This window comes from Miscanthus floridulus, chromosome 10 (genome assembly GCF_019320115.1).
Source record: "Miscanthus floridulus cultivar M001 chromosome 10, ASM1932011v1, whole genome shotgun sequence".
Lineage (NCBI taxonomy): Eukaryota > Viridiplantae > Streptophyta > Magnoliopsida > Poales > Poaceae > Miscanthus > Miscanthus floridulus.
In genome coordinates, this window is record NC_089589.1 from 53,440,730 (window position 1) to 53,461,928 (window position 21,199).

Genomic DNA, 21,199 nt, shown 5'->3' on the forward strand with positions numbered 1-21,199 from the left:
GAACTTCCAAGTGGAGTATTGGACTCGTTGACTCCAGAACAAGTGATGCACTGCAACACTGAATAAGAGTGTAGCTATCTTGCAAGTACCCTACCTCCTGTTGAAGCAGCATTGCTTTAATGGGCCATCAATCTCATGGCAGATGTGGTGGAAAATGAAAGCTACAACAAGATGAATGCTCACAACATTGCTATGGTTTTTGCACCAAATATGACCAAGGTTACTGGCAAGCATATTTATTTCTCGCTACCTGCATTACTTTTCAGAATCTGTAGTCTAACCATGGAGCATTGATCTCTTTCAGATGGCCGGGTATTTTTCACCCATGGGTAAACGGTTACGGGGACTGCTGGAACATACCCATACCCGCGTACCCGATGGGTGAAGGGTTTGGTCCATTTACGTACCCGTGGGTAGTGTGTTTAGTCCATATTTAGACCCTAATGGAGTAAATACCCGTCGGGTATCGGGTAACGGGTCCCCATTGCGGGGTAGATGCGGCCCCTCCCCACCGGACTCAATGGCGGTCACTGCACCCGAGACCCAAGAGGTGGCGTAGGGCGTTGCCAAGCAAGAGAGTGGTACCGGGGCACCAAGCAAGTAGATCCACTAGCAAGGAGGACTGGGAGGTGAAGCACGAGGTGGATCTACTGGTCCTAGGAGTGAAGCATGATGGCTAGCGGTAGCGTAGATGGTTGGCGACGCAAGGGAGATCAAGTGCGAGGGCAGCTGTGTGCGTGCACGTGACTTGGTGGCGGCGGGGAGAGGAAGGAGGGGAACGTCCACAATAGGCAAGCAAGAGCTCGAGGAAAGACCCATGAGAATGTGGACCAATATGGATGATTTGGGATTCTCTCTACTTTAGGGGTTCTACTAGAGCAATACTGTAGCTTTGTTTTTTTCGAAGTCTTAAAATTTAGGTTTAGCGGTTCAATGTAAGGGCCTATTGAAGTTGCTTTAGGCCTTGTTTAGTTCCTCCCCTAAAAATTTACACTCTATCCCATCGAATGTTTGGACACATGCATGAAGTATTAAATATAGACTAAAAAATAATTAATTACACAGTTTGCGGCTAATTTGCGAGGTGAATCGTTTAAGCCTAATTAGTCCATGATTTGACAATGCGGTGCTACAGTAATATATGCTAATGACGGATTAATTAGGCTTAATAAATCTGTCTCACGGTTTACTGTCGGATTCTGTAATTTGTTTTTTTATTAGTATCCGAACACCCTATGCGACGCCCCCACATGACACCCGACGTGACACCCTAAAACTTTACACCCTGGATTTAAACAAAGCCTTAATGTGTTCAAATTTTGATCCTTGTCTGATTCAAGGTCTATTTTGTACGACTCCTCATCAAGTGCTCATGTGGAGGAGCCGGAATACTTGAGCAGAGTCACTTTTCGTAGCTTCGGCTCTTGGTTTAAAAACGACTTCGACTTTTTTCAACAAAAGAGTTTTTCCTTTTAAAGTGTTTGGTCTATATATATATATATATATATATATATATATATATATATATATATATATATATATATATAGAGGAGAGACTCTAAATTTTATATGACCAAAATTTGGCTTGGCAGCTAGTGTCGGCGGCCCTCAAACTCAAAGTTTCATTGGGCCAGATTTATCCCGCGGCCCAAAATGGATATAAAGGCCGTTGCTCGTCGACCCAAGCCAAAATTTCCTCCTCTCTCAACGACTCGGCCTTTCCGCCTTTCGCGACGGCGGCGGCGGCGGCTTATCTCCTCAGCTCCGCTCCTCATTTTCCCCTGCGACCTCACTCCTCCCAACCTGAAACCAATTTGTGCGAAGTTCTTCCATGCTCCAACACCAATCCCCGCTCCTCCATCTCCACACTCGTCTCCATCAAAACGGAAAAGTTTCTACACCGGGTTTCTCTTCTCCTTGAGGCCTAGTTGCCCGGACAAGCTAGGCACGCGTCGTCGGCGTTCTTGTTGCAAACCACTAACCACCGCTAAAGCCATTGGCGACAAGGTAAGGTGGTCTTCCCCCCGCGCGATGCGGCTTCGATTTTTGTCATCTCCTGATTTATTTTCCCTGCCATTGCATCGACTTATCGTTTCTTTGCCCTTGCAGCCTTGACGCCCGCCACCTGTTTGATAGAATGCCTCCAGGGAAAAGGAACAAAACCGCGCATGTGGCGAGGAGCAGTAACGGCATAGATGCCCTTCCAGATGGCATCCTCGAGCACATCCTTGGTTTTGTGCCCGCGAAGGATGCCGTGAAGACATGTGTGCTTGCTCGGCGCTGGTGCAACCTCTGGAAGTCAGCCACAGCCTTGAGTGTCTCGTGCGTCGGCAACTCCAATGAGGATCCAGCCTTGTTGAAGGAGCGACAAAAATCTGTGGACCATCTGCTACGCCTTCGTGGCTTCCTGCCTCTTGAAAAGTTCGAGGTCAGGTTCAGTGGCCTGTATGATGACGACACCTTTTGCCTAATCCGCTGGATCCAGCATGCTGTGAAGTGCCGCGTTCAGATGCTCATTCTTGATAATGTTTACCGAGATGGCATTGATCTAGGCAGCCTGCATCTCGTCTCACAACACTTGACCAAGTTAGAGCTCATTGGGATAATGCTACACAACAGTTTTTGTGACTTCTCAAGTTGTCCAGTACTGGAACATCTCGAGATTGACTACTGCTATTGGTGGACTGTCGAGAAGATTTCATCAGAGTCCCTGAAGCACCTGAGCTTAAAACGTTGTGAATTAACAAGAGAATTCCACATTCTTATTTCTACCCCGAGTCTTGTTTCACTAAGGCTAGATTGCCATTTGCCCATGGCTCCTGTTCTAGTGAGCATGCCCTTACTTAAAGAGGCTTTTGTTAGAGTTACCCATTGGAATGCATACACTGGGGAATGGGGTGATTACTCTGGGGATTGTAGTTTTGAGGATTGTTACTCTTGTAAAGGTCTGGTAGGTGATAATGACAATAAGTGTGTGCTTCTGGAAGGTTTATCGAATGCTGAGAACATGGCATTGATACCAGAATCCACAGCGGTATGTTTACATTTCTTTCGTTTAACTCCATTCTTTGGGTTACTTTTGTTGCAGTATATATATTAATTCTGGACATTCATAATAAAGCTCAGCAAATGGATCCTGTAATCATTGTAGTCACAGTGAGTATTATTTTAATTTTTTTGTAACTCCATTGTGTGCAGTTTATTTTTGGCAAGGATCTGAAACAGTGTCCTACATTTAGCAAGTTAAAGACTTTGTTACTTGATGATCGATGGTGTGTGGCACCTGACTTCCCTGCACTAACTTGCATTCTCGAGCACTCACCAGTCCTAGAGAAGCTCACACTTCATCTTTTTTCCAAGGTATATATTCGTTCTCTAAACTCCCCCTATGGTGGGGCGCCTATGGTGTCCCCGCATAGCAGGTCCCAATCTCTGGTAAAGGAGGAGGGTTGTGGTAGGCTTGGTGAGCCAATGTAAAAACTTAGCTACTCTTATGGAGATGAAACCCAAAAGAATCCCGTTGGGGCGTAACCCTTGACGTGCCTGAACCGTGACTAGGGGCTCATGTTGGGTTTCAACTCTAGCCTACCCCAACTTGCTTGGGACTAAAAGGCTTTGTTGTTGTTGTTGTTGTATATATTCGTTCTCTAGATGGACAACCTCTGTTTTTTTTGAAGTTATTATACATTTGTAGATTATTCCTGGTGAACTGTTTTTGCTTACTACAGGGACCTAAACATAAGGTGGAAATGCTTGGAAGATATCATCCAACTGATGGTTCAGCTGCAGTTTCAGAATGCCTCAAGGTTGTTGAAGTCAAATGCCAAGTGGTTGATGAGAAAGTTCAGGAAGTTCTGAAATTCCTCTGTACATTTAACATATGTAAGTGAACTAATGACATTCTTGATGCTCTCTATATTTCTGAAATTTTTGTTTCAAATGTGGGAACAGAACCAGCGAATAAACTTCGATATGTGTTAAAAAAGCATTGAATGTTTCAAGTGCGAAATGTATTGAGCAATGAAACCTCCACTGCATTTAGTGGTGCTGGTCTGGCATGGGGAACAAAAATAAACTCAGTGCAATTGAAAAGTATTTTCCACAAATTCCTTCACCAAATTTTTTTTCCACAAAATTGTGTGGAGGTGTTTAGATTGATTTCGTATTAGTGGAAACACAATATCTTCAGTTCTTGTTACTCCTGAAATTTGTACTTGTTAATAAGTTTGACTGAAAAAATAACACAAATATCTGAATTTAGTTTATCTATGCAATTAATACTATAATATGTTTTTTTAATAGTGTTAATTTTGCTCCCGTAGAGTTGAACACTAACAAGGTACCAAGCCCAAAGGAAAATTCTGAGAATAAGCTAGTTACTAATGAAGTGTGAAGGTCTAAGCAAATTGAACAGAAAAGGTAAATGCAAAGAATAAAGATGACCTTTATTGAAGATCTCCTAGGCCAAAACAGCTTGTTCCATCTGTAACAGGCACACCCTATTTATAGTGAAGCGAATCAATGTTTGATCGCTTTACGATTCATCCAACTCAACCACTACACTCCGAATATTCAGTTGCAAGATAGTCATTACATAAAAATTGCACCCTATTACCATTTTCACAAGAATGGACCGAGTTCGGAACGATGGTATACGTGATCGCCTAGGGGTAGCACCAATTGAAGAAAAGCTTGTCCAACATCGGTTGAGGTGGTTTGGCCATGTCCAAAGGAGACCTCCAGAGGCACCAGTGCATTGTGGAGTCCTAAGCCAAGCTAATAATATGAGGAGAGGTAGAGGTAGACCGAAATTGACATAGGGGGAGGCAATAAAAAGAGATTTAAAAGTTTGGGATATACCTAGAGATCTATGTTTGAATAGGAGTGTTTGGAAAGCAGCTATTGAAGTGCCTGAACCGTGACTTGGGACTCTCGGTGGGTTTCAACTCTAGCCTACCCCAACTTGCTTGGGACTAAAAGGCTATGTTGTTGTTGTATTACCATTTTGTTACAAGAGACCAATGCCTTAAAAGTTGTGACTTGTGGCTGACAGCCGCGTCCCTATTCAAGCTTCGCTTCCCTTCTTTTCTTGAGACCCTTGCTCAGCCACTCCATGCCAGACCTTCAATTGAACCTTCATTTGAAGCTCCATGCCAGACCTTTCCTCAGAACCTTAGCTAATAACGAGAAGCTTTGCTTAAAGTTGCATGCTCATCAGGGCTTGTTTGGTAGGGATCCAGATTCTCCTAGAAACGTTTTGTAACCAGATTCTCCTAGACCGTTTCTCTATGCAGATAGCAATCGTTTGGGTTTGGCTGCCAGTTGTTCAAGATCCAGATTTTCCTTGAAAACATATATGAACTGGAATCAGTGAGAAACACCTTTTTGGGTGAAAATGGGAAATGTTTCAAGGTGGGTGAAACTTTTCTCTTTTTATTCACCATTTGGTAGAGATTTAGGAGAATCCAACCAGAATTAGAAATGTTTAACCCATCCAAATGAGATCTACATCTCTGTTGGAACCTGTGTCATTCTATATGCGTGACCTTCTCTTGGAAAATTAGTCAGAACTTTGGCTTGAGCTTAGCACTAGATATTCTTTGGAAGCCTTGCTTGAGACCTCTTTTTGGAACCTTTGCCCAGTAGAGCTTGCGTTTGCGATCTTCAAATCAATCATGACCTCACAAAACTGGCCAACAGATTGGCTAACCGGATGCAACAGATGGTCTTCCCATAATTGAGTGTATTTATCAAGAGCCATTTTGTCTTAGATAATTTCATTCTTGTGCAACAAAATGATTGTTTTCACCATCAAAAGGAACTCTGTGTTCTCCTTAAGTTGGACATTCAGAAAATCCTTCGAGTTGGTTTCCTGATTGGCTGGTCCTTTCTATTACCGGACATGAAAAAATTGGGGTTTGGAGATATGGTGTGATCTGTTCATCTTCAACTCAGATCTTGCTAAATGGTATCCCTAGTGAAGTTATTAGACATCGGCGAGGGCTAAGGTAATGTGACCCTCCGTCCCTGAGGCTCTTCATATTGGTTATGGATATTTTTGGTCACATGGTGTCCAGGGCCTCTGAGGAGGTGTTGCTGTAACCTCTCTTCTCTAGGAATATTCAACATCCGATCTCTACGGATATTGTGGTCATCTTCGTCCGGTCAGTAGCTAATGACATTGATATTGTGCTTGATATCTTAAGCGGTTTGGAGATGCTTCAAGTCTCAAAACTAATGTTTAGAAGAACAATGTGTATCCTATCCAGTGTACATAGGAAGTATGATTCAAGATCGTTTACCTTGTAGCCTGCATGATTTTCCTTGCAGGTATCTTGGGATACCCATGTCATTACAGAAATTAGCAAACTCTCAAATCCAACCTATCATCAAGTGCATTGCGGACCATTTACCTGGCTGAAAAGGCTGATTTGATGACAAGAGCTGGCCATAAAGAGGAAAAAACATGAGCTGGAAGGAAACAATTATAACTGTGTTCTCTGCAATAGCAATGTGGAAGAAACTGCTTTTCACTTGTTCTTCAGCTGCACCTTCAGCCGAGCTCGTTGGCAGCACCTGGGCATCCAATGGAATTTTGCAAGTGATTTCTTCCAGATGTTGATACAAGCCAAGCAACAATTTCCGAATCCTTACTTTATGGAGATCTTCACCATTGCGGCTTGGCAGATTTGGAAACAAAGAAATAACTTCATCTTTGATAGGGGTCGTCCTTCCTTAGATTCTTGGAAGTTCAGCTTTAGTGAGGAAGCTCGACTTCAGGCCCATAGGATCTGTGATCCTAAGCGTCCTGCTTTCTTATCCTGTATAGATTCCCTAGCCTAGTTTCCTTGCCTCTCTTAGGCTTCTAGTTTTTGCTGTTCTTTGTTTGCTTGTACAGCTTTGTGTGCCTTGTACAGCTTACAACAACAACAACAACAACAACAACAAAGCCTTTAAGTCCCAAACAAGTTGGGGTAGGCTAGAGTTGAAACCCAACAGAAGCAATCAAGGTTCAGGCACGTGAATAGCTGTCTTCCAAGCACTCCTATCTAAGGCTAAGTCTTTGGGTATATTCCATCCTTTCAAGTCTCCTTTTATTGCCTCTACCCAAGTCAACTTCGGTCTTCCTCTGCCTTGTACAGCTTCTTTTATTTTATTAATATGAAAGCTTACAATGGTGGCTTCCCCTGCTGTACTATTTTAAAAAAAAAAGACAAGAGCTGGCCAGGAAGATCAGGTTCAATATGGCCTAACGTCTATGCTTATCTAAGTCACCATGACCATTGACTTGTTACCATGTGCCATCAAGGGTGTAGATAAAATATGAAGTTTCCTTTGGAAAGGAAGGACCGCATGGGTGTCCATTGTGTTATTGCTTGTGACAAGGTCCAGCAACCTTGTGAGCTTGGTGGTGTATGCATTTCTTATCTTAAAACCTTTGTTTGGGTTCTCAAGTTGCAGTGGCTGTCGCTCCGACAAAACTGAGCCTAATAGGCCCTAGTCGACATTCTTAGTCCAAGTGCATAAATGTGTCCCCAGGTCTTTGTTTTCTACGGCAGTTAAGACCGAGATTGGCAGTGGAGGAGGGATAGGTGGCTTCATGGGTAGCAATTAGTTGATCTGGCACCTCAATTGGTAGATGATGTTCCCACAAGAAAACCTAATTATTGTACAAGCTTGAAGCACTAACCAGTCACAACTGGATCAGAGATATTCAAGGGGCACTTTTTGTTGGAGTTCTTGTTTGAGTAGTTGGACTTATGGGACATCTTGTCAGACATTGTATTGCAGCCAGTTGTTGATGACACACTGATGGAGGCTTACCCCCTTGGGACAATATTCAGCAAAATCATCATATGAGGGATTCTTTCATGGTTCCATCCAATTTCAGTCATGTGAACACATCTTGAAGCCCTGGGTGCAAGGAAAGTGGCGGTTCATTGTTTGGTTTGTGGTGCACAAGTGCTGGACCGCTGATCAGCTTGCTTGATGAGGCTTACCACATCTAGAGTTATCCCCTATGTGATGAGGCTGAGGAGACCGCATTGATCATTTGCTCACCGTGTATTTGCATTCTTGTCCAGTCTTCTTCAGTTGGGCTTCAAGCTCTTTGACCTTCAATCGAGGAAGTGTCCTTGATGATTGGTGGAGCAGGGTTAACGGTGTTGTTACTGGCCTGGCCGCCTGGTACTTCAAGGACTCAATTCCCTCATCATTCTTGGTTCATGGACCCTTTAGAAGAACTGGAACCATTTTATCTTCAATGGTGATCACACAAATATGGCTCATGCCTTGATAGTAGCTGAAGAGGAGGCGCAGGTTTGAGAGATGGCTGGGGCTCAAGGGATTTCCCTTAACTATCCTAGTTCCTGAGGTTTAGCTCTAGTATGTTGATTGTATTTTGTTTTTCTCCATGGGCGTGAATATAATCTAAGAACCCATGGTGTGTTGCCTCGCAATCCTCATCACATTTGCTGCCCTTATGTGGACCAAGGTTCATAATATGATAATATGTTGTCATTTGGTTGTCCAGTTTGTTTTGGTTCTCCATACCCACTAGTTGGCTTCCATGCAAACTGAGACATTAATATATTGCTTGTTTTGAACATGAAACTCTTAGTCCTTGAGAGGATCTGGGTACTTGATTCTTGTCGGGCAGGAATAGAGGCAGACATAACAAATATGAAAAGAGCCAGACATAACAACTATGAAACCTATTTGTACATTTTTCTATATGCTAAGTGTAATCCAGAATTTGAAGTCTCTTTGTTTAGTAATTAAGCATCTTATTTTCTAAACATAAAATCTGTCTCTGAACCATTGTTTCTTTTCACTATTGTACAGGTTTCATTTTCAAGTAGGTGGGGGAAAATTTTGCTTTTGAAGCAAGGTTATCAAGTCGTCCGACTAATCGAGATTAGTCACGATTAGTCAGGCTGATCAGTGCCATGGCGATCAGCTATGCGCTACGATTAGTCACGATTAGTCGCGATTAATCGTGATTAGTCACGATTAGTCGGGCTGATCGTTGCCATGGCGACTAGGATCGATTAGATGATTTGAAAACATTGTTTTGAAGGAATTACCATCTTGACAGTTTGGAAATGTAAGGCTAAAGTCGTCTAAAATATTTGACAAGGTTTTAATCAATTGTCTCTGGATGTTCTAAGTCAAGTAGGGTCGGTGAATAGACATGCAATATCGTTTGTTCTACTTGGACCTGGTGTATTTTGCTATGTTACTTATGTTGTGTCACTTATGTTCCTGTTATATGGGTTTACTGAGCTACATTCAACGAGTGATATCGTTTCAGCATATCTTTTTAATAACCGAAAGGTTTGTATTCTCTGGACCCTAAAAAATAATGTGTCCGCAATTTAAGATAAAAAATTTGTAGTCTTTGACCAACAATTAGTATCATGTAATGATTTTTTTACCGAAAATAATATGATTGAATTGACATTCAGTTTTTTTTCCCTGTGGCCATGACTTTTTAGCTGCAGAAATTGTAGTATATTAGGTATTAAGAGTCGGCCTCCGTCGCAGCCTACGAAGCCCCGCTCGTGTCGCAGTCCCCGCGGGAGCTGCAGCTGGTGCTCGTCTACTTCGCGCAGGAGGGGCGCGACGCCTACTGCGCACTCGACTGGCTCCGCTGCGCCAACCGTGTCGACGGGGAGACCATGGAGCTCATGTCCGCCATCGCATGCGGCAGGATCGAGTGTCTCGTGGGGGCCGGCGGAGACGTCGCCGACATTGCTGCGCTGCTTGGGGAGATGGACTGCGTCGGGCTGCGGCCCGGATTCAGCCTCGTGGAGAAGGCCGTCGCGCTCTACTGGGACCGCGGGGAGACGGTACCCTTTCTCGCTCGCGCTGCTGCTGCTCGCCTCCGGCGTTTCTCCCGGGACGAGTGCTCACCTCCGGCGTTTCTCCTTCCCCGCGCGCCTCGGCTCTTCCGCGACGGCGATGGCGGCGTCCATGGCGTCGCCGCGGATCCGACGCCTCCGCCTCCACCTGCAGAGAGAGAGATAGCAGCGCATGGCACACCACCGCCGGCACCCCGCTGCTCGGCACGCCCGTGCGCGCGTGCGGGAGATCCGCGCGCGGCGCTGCCGAGCCCGGCAGTTCGGGTGCCCTCACATGGTGAGCTGTTTGGGAGCAGCTCAGGGAGGCGGCGCGCAGCCTGCGGTGGCGTGGCCCCGGGTGGTGGAAGCGCCGGCCCTACTCCGCGCGCCGACGGCACAGCGCGCGGGCGGCGCGGCCCCGAGGGCGCGCTCTCAGCTCACGGCGGCGACCAGCCCGCTGCCCTTATCCGCGCGGTGGCGGCGGGCCCTGAGTGGCGTGCACGCGGCGGCGTCCTGACGCCGGCGTGGCCTAGCTCTGTGGCGGCGGTGGCTGCGGCGACGGAGCGTACCCGGAGCATCAACTCCGACGACATGTCGTACTGGGTGCACGCCACTGGGCTGCTCGACGAGATGTCGAGGAGGAGAGAAAAGCGTGGTAAGGCTACCGAATTTCAGTGGAGGGTAGCCATATCCATTTGGGCTAGATACCAAACACGATCTCAGTTGAACCGGGCTATCTGAATCAGGTGAACCAAACACATGACGTTGCACAATTATAGCCGTGCTCGGACTGGCCAGGGCAGGACAGCGAACCGTGCTGGGCAGGGGCACCCTCCCAAACACTCATATGTTCGAGCGAATGTCTGAACTATGGGTTACCACCCGCTCCATATTATTCTACTGTTTGCAACTATGCTTGCTAATACAAGGAGATGCCTGATGAGAATGTTCATGTTGTTCTGGATACCCATGATGAGAAAAAATATTTTCAATATTAGTTTAGCTTAATATTATTCTTGTTTTGATTTTAGTCTTGATACCAGATCGAAAATATTGCTGTAGATTTGTGTTGTTGTTTGATATAAGAGCAGCGAGATTTTCAAATTTGTAATATTCAAAACTAAAGCATATTACAAATAATTTAAATACCAATTAAATTAGAGCGGTCAAGAATGGTCAACGACAATCAGTTTGGTGCCAACACTCAGCCAGGGTGTGGCACAGAGGAAAACAGAACTTTATCTCGCTTCTATGAAGTCCTTTCACAGCTCCGTTAACCACCGTTAGGAGCGAAAGTGGACGGAATGGCGTGGACGACAAAAGAATTTCGGGCGATGGTACCTGGGTGCCCTCGAACTTTTCAGTGACTTATAGGTAACGACCATCTTTTATAATGGCACACTTGAAAAAACCTCAAGTTTGTTTGCAGGTCGTGTGAAAGTGAAATAAAGGGAAACTCAAAGTACTAATCGAAGGGTGAGGCATTTAAAAAAACATAGGCTCCAATCCAAAGCCCTCAGTTGCAGCCGCCACACTCCACATACCACGAGCACAGGAAAACCGGCGCGCGCCAAGAGCAGGGCGCGTCCCGCCCACCGGCCGCTGCATCCCCGCGCGCTGAGCTCGCCGCCGCCACTCTAAGTTTTTATAATTTCTTAGAAAGATATATTGGGATATGAAAAATCTAAATAAAATATTTATACCTCATGAATATATCTCTACATGCTTCAGAAAATAGATGCAATAACAAAAAAATCCAAAAAATTCTAGAAAATCCCTAAAACATGATAATAGATGTCTAACCGTATTTTGAAAAAATTTACAACAAAAAACATAATACACCACTAGCTCGAATGCATAGCATGAATGCGTTCAACATTATTGTGTGTTGCATTCATGCTAGTGTCATCTGATTTTTCCATGCAAAGTTTTTAAAACATATTTATGCATTGATTAGAATGTTTTGTGATTTTTCCACATTTTTTGGATATTTTTTTTCTAGTTTTTAGAGCTAAATCTAACTTTTTGAAGCTTCTAAAGATACTTTCACGGGATCTAAGTATTTTATTTGAACTTTTTTTTATCCCAAGCCATCTCTAGAATATTTTTGAAATTTCGAAAAGCTTACAAACATTTTATGTGATTTTAAAACCTTATCAAGTATTTACTAGATTTTTCAATGAAAAAAACTACAAATCTGCCTTCAAAACCACTCTAAAATCAGATACAGGTAATTTGAACGTGTCCGAGAATTTAAGGGGTAAGATATCTGATTTTAGAGTTTGAGCAGAAAACATATATTTCTGCAATAGTTTAAAGAGAAAGAATAAGGCTATCCGCACTCGTCCACCTCTATTTCCATCTCTTAAAAGGAATATTCTATTTTAGTCATCGAGATTCTCTACTTTATACCCATTTCTCCCGCAACCGTGTTATCTCTATCACATACTCTATATCCACTATTACATATTTTATTCCCCTCCCTCCCCCTTTCTCTCTCTCCCCAACTCTCTCTCTCTCCCCCTGGGATGCACAGTCACGGGTAGCACACGGCACACAGCTTCTCCAGGAATAGCGGTCCATCGACCGGCCGGTACCGTAGCGCACACTTTGCAGGTGAGCGGTGTAGGCTTTAGCGGTGCGGCCGGTACCATAGCGCGCGCTTTGCAGGTCCGCGGTGCCGATAGCCTAAACCTTTCCTTTCGAAGCTCGTCCTCGATGACAGAAATGAGGCATAGAGAAATGAGAGGCTTGGATCATCCTGACACCGTTTGTACAATTTTTTTTAGATGCCCCCGGGTCTAACCCAAAAATACTAGACCTAGCTCTGCCCATGGCCAGATTTATGAGTATTTTTTTTTGGCTGGCTCAAAAAACGCCTTTTTAAGCCATCTTCTTTTATAGAGTACCTTATTTGTCTAATGGTGTTTATATATACGTACCAAATTTGTCTGCATGTCGTGTGAAAAGTGAAATAAAGGAAAACTCAAACTCAAAGTACTAATAGAAGGGTGGGGCAATAACGGTAATGATACAAACACTCCAACGCCAGCGACTCCCCTTCACGTGGCGTAACGTATATCATAACTTTACATCACTGTCGCACGGGCCGCTCATCTAAATAAATAACAAAATCAACTCATGGCCACCTCGTCTCGCTCCGCATGCGTCGCCTGCCCGACGAGCTCCTCTCTCTCGTGCTTCCCTACTGCTCTGCTCTCTCTCACTGGCTCGCTTGCCCACCTCGGCGCGCGCCCTCCTCCACCCTGACGTCCTCCTCCCCCGCCTCGGTGGCTCCTTCTCCCACCCCGACGTCCTCATCCACCGGGAGCCCCCAATCCCACAGACCCGGGGTGGCCCTCTCCCTCACCCCAGCGAGATCCATGAGGTGGCGTCACGGTGTTGCAGGGTATTGGCCGGCTCTCCCCCACCCCGCCGCGGCGCCCTCCCCACCCCCGGTGACCGAGCTCCCGCAGTGGCCATGGCGCTCCTCGCCCTCATCCTCCACCGTCATCGTCAAGCCAAGCCTGGCACTGGTGGCAGTGATGATAACGCGCAACTGCTCATCGTCGTCTCCGACCGGCCCAGCCTCCCCCTCCCCTATGTTGCGTATGTACGTTTCAAGTTGAAAGCATCTAGGTCCCTAGTTGGGTTTCGGTGATTAATGATAATACATTATTACTATGACTAACATATGTTTTGCAGAGGCAATTAAGTTAGGTCATGGTAATGGAGATCGATTGGGCTATCATGGTGGTCATGCCCGTACGATGGAAATCGTTTCGGTTTTCAAAGGATGAACGACAAGGTTAAGGATGGACTAGTTCTAAGTGTCGATTGGAGTTGAAGAGACACTTAGAGTAGTTTAGGACTTTATTTTTCCTTTGGCCGTACTATTAAGGGGGTATGGACGGGTAGTTTGACCTAGGTGAGTCTAGTGGGTTAGGTATGATGCACACTTGCTAATTCGAGCACTAGGTAGCTCCAAAATAGCCCTTAGATCCAATAGAGCAAACTTCATTCACGTATGATCGAGAGTTGGAAGTGAATGGAGGGTCAAATACTGACCAGAGGCTAGTTCCGGGTCCGGTCAGTTCATTTGACCGAGGTGTTTTCGTCTGGTGCGACCGGACGCTGAGAGGTTAAGTGACCGGACGCTGAGGGCCAGCGTCCGGTCGACTCCAGTAAGGTTCCAGAGAGGGAAAATCTCAACCGGACGCGTCCGATCAGTGCACACTGTAAACACTGGAGTTTGTGGTGAACTGACCGGCGCGTCCGGTCAACATGACCAGAGCATCCGGTCACCCCGCAGAGGCACGTAACGGTTCGTTTTTCAGCCCATGTTATAAATACTTCCTCCATTCATGTGTGGGGGTACTTTTGCTCATTCCAACAGCTGAGAAACACCTTTGAGAGTGCCAAGAAGAGCAAGGTCCTAGTGAGGTGATTGAGATTTGAGAATCCCAAAGAGAGCCCTCATTAGTGAGATCAAGAGTACCAAAGTGTGCATCCACCCTTCTCATTAGGCTTGTCGTGGTCAAGTGAGAGTCCGTGCTTGTTACGCTTGGTGATCGCCATCACCTAGATGTCTTGGTGGTGATTGGGAGCTTGGTGATCATCCAGAGAGCTTGTGGATGACCCAACTCAAGTTGTGAGCAGTTGTGGGTGATTCACCGTGACGGAGTGTCGAAGAATCAACCCATAGAGAGCACTTGATCCTTGCACGGATCAAGGGGGAGCTACACCCTTGCGCGGGTGCTCTAATGAGGACTAGTGGGGAGTGGCGACTCTCTGATACCTCAGCAAAACATCGCCGCGTTCCTCATTCTCTCTTTACTTTGAGCATTTACTTTGAGCAATTCAATTCTTGTCTTTTACATTCCTAGAATTGCCATGCTAGAGTAGGATTGTAACTTAGGGTGCTAAACTTTTGTGCGTTAGATCAATAGAAACACTTTCTAGGCACAAAGGGTTAATTGGGCTATCCGTAGAGTTTAATTATTGCAAAGAAATTTAGAATTAGCCCAATTCATCCCCCCTCTTGGACATCTTGATCCTTTCAATTGGTATCAGAGCCTCGTGCTCACGTATTTAGGCTTAACCGCCTAAAGAAAGATGTCTCATGGGTATGGACCTTCTCCTATCTTTGAGGGGGATGATTTTCTATATTGGAAAATTCGCATGGAGGCGTACTTAGAAGCTCTAGATGTTTGAATACTTAGAGCCGCCTCACAAGGCTTCCCAAAATCTCAGGATGCTACTAACCTACAAGGCGATGAGTTGAATTATGAAAAATGGAATGCAAAGGCTAGAAACACTATATTTAGAGGCCTTTGTAAAGATGTGTTCAACCGGGTGAGGAACCACAAAGACGCCCATGCACTATGGTCGGACGTTTGTGCGCTCCATGAGGAAACAAAGAGTGAGCGTGAAGAACGCTATCATCTTGTCATGAAAAAGCTTAACTCTTTTGAAATGCTTCCTAAAGAATGTGCTAATGAAATATATTCACGTTTGAATGTTCTTGTAGAGGAAGTCAATGGGCTTAGACTAACTCAAATGCAACCATCCGATGTTGTAAGAAAGATCTTGAGTGTCCTCCCCATCGACAAATATGGGCATATTTGTGGCCGTGCTTCATCAAGGTGATCTTTCCACCGCTACACCGACACAAATCTTGGGAAAGATCAATGCTCATGAGATGTACATGCACATCATACCTCAAGATGGCTCATCCTCTAACAAGAAGAAAGAAAAGGACTCAGCATTCAAAGCTAGTCAAGAGAAGGGCAAAGCAAGGCTTGAGTATGAGAGCTCAAGTGATGATGAAGTTGATGATGCAAGCCTTGCTCTCATGGTGAGAAAAACCGCCAAGATGCTAAAGAAGCTCAACAAGAGTGGCATCAAGTTTGATGGCAAAAAGAAGAAGTTCTTCACTAGCTCTAGAAGGAAGCCAATCTCTGAGATGGATTGCTATAATTGTGGAGAACTTGATCATCTAGCTCACCAATGCACAAAGCCCAAGAAAGACAAGTTCAAGAACAAGAACAAGGGCAAGAAAGATGACTCAAGTGATGAAAATGAGAAGAAGAAAGATAAGCCATACAAGAAGAGAGATGGCAAGAAGGACTTCCACAAGAAGAACAAGAGTGGAAAGACATACATCGTCGGTGATTGGCTCATGGACATTGATTCATCTAGTGGCTCATCCGATGATGATAGTGACAACGAGAAGGTGGCCGCCATTGTTATTGACTCTTCATCATCTTCACCGCCACCATCGCCATCATCCTCTACACACCTATACCTTATGGCCAAGGGTGAACGTAAGGTATCAAATGATGATGAGAGTAGTGGTGATGAACATGCTAGTAATGATGATAGCGATAGTGATGATGATGAATATGAATCACCTTCTTATGATGATCTTGTTAAATTACTAAATAAATACTCCAAGATCATTATAAAGACTAGAGCTAAGAATGACAAGCTAGAAGCTAAAAATGATTCTCTTTTAGCTAAATGTGATATAGCCAAAAAGGCTAGTGTTGAGCTTAGAGAAGCAAATGACGCTATGTCATCCAAACTCAAGGAGCTCAAATCTTCTAAGAAAGAGCTTAAAGATAAACATGATAAACTTGAGAGGATGCATAAAGAGCTCATCACTAGCCATAATATGCTAAAAGATGAATATACTACTCTTAAGATTAATCATGATAATCTAGTTATTGCTCAAGAATTCTTATCCAATGAGCCATATGATGCTACTAACGATGTTGTTAAGATTGATATAGCTACATCATGTGATGATTTGATCATTGAGAGCATTGAGCAAAGTTCTAGTAGCAAGGGCAAGCAAGTGGTTGAGGCCGATGATTATGATGAGTTTGTCAAGCTCAAGAATGACAATAAAAAGCTCAAGAAAGATTTTGAAGAACTCAAAACCACCAAGTCTATAGTGCTAGAAACTCTTGTTCATGATGATGGTTTGATCCTTGAGAATGAAAAGCTCAAAGAAGAGAACAACAAGCTCAAAGAAGGGAAAAACAATGATGCTCTCAAGGAAGAAAACAAGAAGCTCAAGTTGGAGAAAGAGCACCTCAAGGTTGGATTGAGCAAGTTCGCTAGAGGCAAGCATCTTCAAAGTGAGCTACTTATGAACACCATCATGAAGATGGATAGAAGTGGCATTAGGTACATGGCAAACAAAGAGAAGAAGGCTCAAGCTCAACAACAACAAAAGCCAAAGACAAAGAAGTGTTTTTAGTGTGAACAAGAAGGCCACTTTGCTCATGAGTGCCAAACTCCACCACCACAATCCTTGCCCAAGCATGCTAGACCTTTTGCCTTCAATGTTCACTACATGCTTAGAAATGATTCTAGTGGAAAGATGAAAGTCATGTTCTTAGGACCTCCCAACAAGAATAGGCCTAAGAAGATTTGGGTTTCTAAGTCACTTGTTGAGAAGGTGAAGGGCCCTCAACAAGTTTGGGTTCCTAAAGCTTGATCTCTTGTGTATAGGTGAACTACAAGACCGGTGGAAGTCATTGGGTTATTGATAGTGGTTGCACACAACATATGACTGGTGATCCTCGTATGTTCACCTCATTAGATGAAGAAGTAGATGGACAAGAAAGAATCACATTTGGAGATAATTCAAAGGGCAAGGTTAAAGGATTGGGCAAAGTGGCAATATCAAATGATCATTCTATCTCAAATGTGCTATATATTGCTTCTTTGAGATTCAACTTGCTATCTGTTGGACAATTGTGTGATCTTGGCTTCCAATGCTTGTTCACCAAGAAGGAAGTTGTTGTATCTAAGAAGGATAATGATCAAGTGATATTCAAAGGATTTAGATACGACAACCTATATCTAGTGGATTTCACCTCCGAAGATGCAAATTTGAAGACTTGTCTATTCACCAAAACAACACTTGGGTGGCTATGGCATAGAAGACTTGCTCATATTGGGATGAGTTCACTCAAGAAGCTAATGAAGAATGATTTGGTGAGAGGGTTGAAGGATGTGAAGTTTGAGAAGGACAAGCTTTGTAGTGCATGTCAAGCCGGCAAGCAAGTTGCAAATACTTATCCAACTAAAGATTTCATATCAACCACAAGAGTGCTAGAACTCCTTCACATGGACTTATTTGGGCCAACAACATACAAGAGTTTGGGAGGAAATCTTTATTGTCTTGTGATTGTTGATGACTATTCAAGATATACATGGGTATTCTTCCTTCATGACAAATTCGAAGTTGCATCTTGCTTCAAGAAGTTTGACAATAGAGCACAAAATAAATTTGAAGTGAACCTCAAGAAGATAAGTAATGACAATGGGAAGGAATTTAACAACACAAACATAGAAGCCTATTGTGATGAAGTTGGAATCAAACATGAGGTCTCCGCAATATATACTCCTCAACAAAATGGTGTAGTTGAGAAGAAGAACCGAACATTGATCACTCTTGCAAGGACAATGCTTGATGAGTACAACACCCTCGAAGCTCTATGGGCGGAAGCTATCAACACCGCATGCTATGTATCCAACCGCCTATTCCTTCAAAAGTTCCTTGGCAAGACACCTTATGAGTTGCTCAATGGGAAGAAGTCGGACGTCTCCTTCTTTAGGGTGTTTGGCTGTAAATGCTACATCTACAAGAAGCGGCAACACCTAGGGAAGTTTCAAAGACGTTGTGATATTAGTTTTCTTGTTGGTTACTCATCAAAGTCCAAAGCATATAGAGTATTTAATCATGCCACCGACTTGGTTGAAGAAACATATGATGTGGAATTTGATGAATCTAACGGCTCCCAAGGAGCACATGAGAATCTTGATGATGTAGGTGATGAACCATTAAAGGAGGCTATGAAGAACATTCCGGTTGGAGACATCAAGCCTAAAGATAATGAAGATGATGTACAAGTGATTGATCCACCTTCTTCATCAAGTGTGCCACAAGATGGTGATAAAGATGGGAGAGTAAAAAATGAAGACACTCATGTCTCCCATAATCAAATGGTGATACAAGCACAAGATGTTGATGCTCCACAACCTCCTCCTTAAGTGGTTAATAGAAGAAATACACCTCTTCTACAAGATCATCCACAAGATCTCATTATAGGGAGTCCATCAAAGGGTGTAATGACTCGCTCATAAAAACTTACTTCATTTATTGCTCATCACTCTTTTGTCTCTTGCTTTGAGCCTACTAAGATAGAAGAAGCTCTTCAAGATCTGGATTGGATAAATGCAATGCATGAAGAGTTGAACAACTTCACCCGCAATAAAGTTTAGACTCTTGAAGAGCAGCCAAAAGGTGCAAGAGTCATTGTAACAAAGTGGGTGTTCTGCAACAAACAAGATGATCAAGGAGTAGTTGTGAGGAATAAGGCAAGACTAGTTCCAAAGGGGTTCTCTCAAGTTGAAGGTTTGGATTTTGGAGAGACCTTTGCACTGGTTGCAAGATTAGAAGCCATCCATATCCTCCTTGCATATGCATCATATCGTGAAATGAAACTATATCAAATGGATGTGAAAAGTGCTTTTTTAAATGGCTTTATTAATGAACTAGTCTATGTTGATCAACCTCCTGGGTTTGAAGACCCTAGATATCCTAATCACGTTTATAGGTTGTCCAAGGCATTATATGGGCTTAAGCAAGCCCCAAGAGCTTGGTATGAGCGCCTTTGGAACTTCCTTATTGAGAAGGGCTTCACCATTGGAAAGGTCGACACCACACTATTCACCAAGAAGCTTGATGGGCATATCTTCATTTGTCAAGTGTATGTTGATGATATCATCTTTGGATCATCAAATGAAGATTCTTGTAAAGAGTTTGGTGAATTGATGTCGAAGGAGTTCGAGATGTCAATGATTGGAGAGCTTACATTCTTTCTTGGTTTTCAAGTCAAGCAAATGAGAGAAGGGATTTTCATCTTTCAAGAGAAATATACTAATGATCTTCTCAAGAGATTCAAGATGGATGAATGTAAGCCAATCAAGACACCAATGCCAACTAATGGACATCTCGACCTAGATGAGGGAGGTAACACGGTTGATCAAACTCTCTACTGCTCTATGATTGGTAGCTTGTTATATTTAACCACATCTAGGCCTGACATCATGTTTAGTGTGTGTATGTGTGCTAGATTTCAAGCTAATCCTAAGGAAACTCATTTAATTGCCGTAAAAAGAATCCTTAGGTATCTTAAGCACACACCAAGCATTGGCCTTTGGTATCCCAAAGGAGCTTTATTTGAATTAGTTGGCTATTCCGATTCGGATTATGCTGGTTGCAAAGTTGATAGAAAAAGCACATCTAGAGGGTGCCATTTGCTTGGTAGATTACTTGTGTCTTGGTCCTCCAAGAAACAAAATAGTGTGGCTTTGTCCACCGCCGAAGCGGAATACAATGCCGCGGGTGCGTGTTGTGCACAAATACTTTATATGAAACAAACTTTGCTAGACTATGGTGTAGTTCTAGATAAAGTACCTCTTTTGTGCGACAATGAAAGTGCGGTAAAACTTACAAATAATCCGATTCAACACTCTCGCACCAAGCACATAGATATCCGCCATCACTTTCTTAGAGATCATGTTGCTAAAAATGATATATCATTAGAAGGTGTAAGGACCGAGGATCAATTGATGGATATCTTCACTAAACCGCTAGATGAGGCGACTTTTTGTTGATTGTGGAATGAGCTCAATGTTTTTTATTTTAGTAACTTCACTAAAAAATGAGCTTGTGTTGTCCCTTGCATTGCATTGTAATATACAATATGTTTAATTTTTGTGATAATGCATATAGGGCTTGTCTAACATGGTTAAGATAACCACTGTAAAGCGTGTGAAGAAGCTTAACCTTGGATCAAACTTGATAAGCAACTAGATTTACTTTCAAGTATTGCATTGCATATGCATGAATGTTGTTTTGTCATTTATCTTCAATTGCCCTCTTATTACCTATTTTCATAAAAAGAATAATAGCCTAAGGCAAAATATTTTTGAAAAACATGAGGGTTTGAGACATGTCACTCACATCAGTCCCAATTGATGTTTATTCGGATCTTATTGGAGTTAGGACTTGATTGGGAACAGGCAGCATGAAGAATTTTGAAGATTCGCTGGAAAAGGAGTGACCGGATGCTACACCGGACTCTGATGTCTAGCGTCTGGTCAGTTCACAAGAGTTGAACTGGTTGCGAAGGAGTGACCAGACGCTGGAATAGTGTTCTCCAAGCGTCCGGTCAGATGGTGGCTCTACGTTCGGTCGATCAAAGACGATGAAGACAGCTTGCACTGGACTCTGGCTGCGTCCGGTCAGGGTTCACCAGACGCATCCGGTCGTG

General features: G+C 43.7%; 1 protein-coding gene across 2 annotated transcripts; it reads left to right on the plus strand.

The window, feature by feature from the left end:
• The first annotated feature begins 1,711 nt into the window (after positions 1-1,711).
• On the plus strand, positions 1,712-10,126 carry LOC136490248 (F-box/LRR-repeat protein 13-like). Of its 2 annotated transcripts, none has more exons than XM_066486731.1 (5): positions 1,712-2,007; positions 2,110-3,034; positions 3,199-3,360; positions 3,729-3,882; positions 9,498-10,126. In XM_066486731.1, exons 2-5 carry the CDS (start codon positions 2,138-2,140, stop codon positions 9,518-9,520), a joined length of 1,236 nt encoding a protein of 411 aa, XP_066342828.1. In that variant the 5' UTR covers positions 1,712-2,007; positions 2,110-2,137; the 3' UTR covers positions 9,521-10,126. The 2 variants fall into 2 exon arrangements, with proteins under 2 accessions (XP_066342828.1, XP_066342829.1); XM_066486732.1 differs by lacking the exon at positions 9,498-10,126 and adding an exon at positions 8,845-9,460.
• Positions 10,127-21,199: the final 11,073 nt, after the last annotated feature.

What these genes read in the sequence shown, in the direction of transcription:
- LOC136490248 (XM_066486731.1), top strand. Translation starts at nt 2,138, where the DNA reads ATGCCTCCAGGGAAAAGGAACAAAACCGCGCATGTGGCGAGGAGCAGT. An exon ending in TGATACCAGAATCCACAGCG is followed by an intron (nt 3,035 to 3,198) that starts GTATGTTTACAT and finishes CATTGTGTGCAG; the next exon opens with TTTATTTTTGGCAAGGATCT. An exon ending in CACTTCATCTTTTTTCCAAG is followed by an intron (nt 3,361 to 3,728) that starts GTATATATTCGT and finishes TGCTTACTACAG; the next exon opens with GGACCTAAACATAAGGTGGA.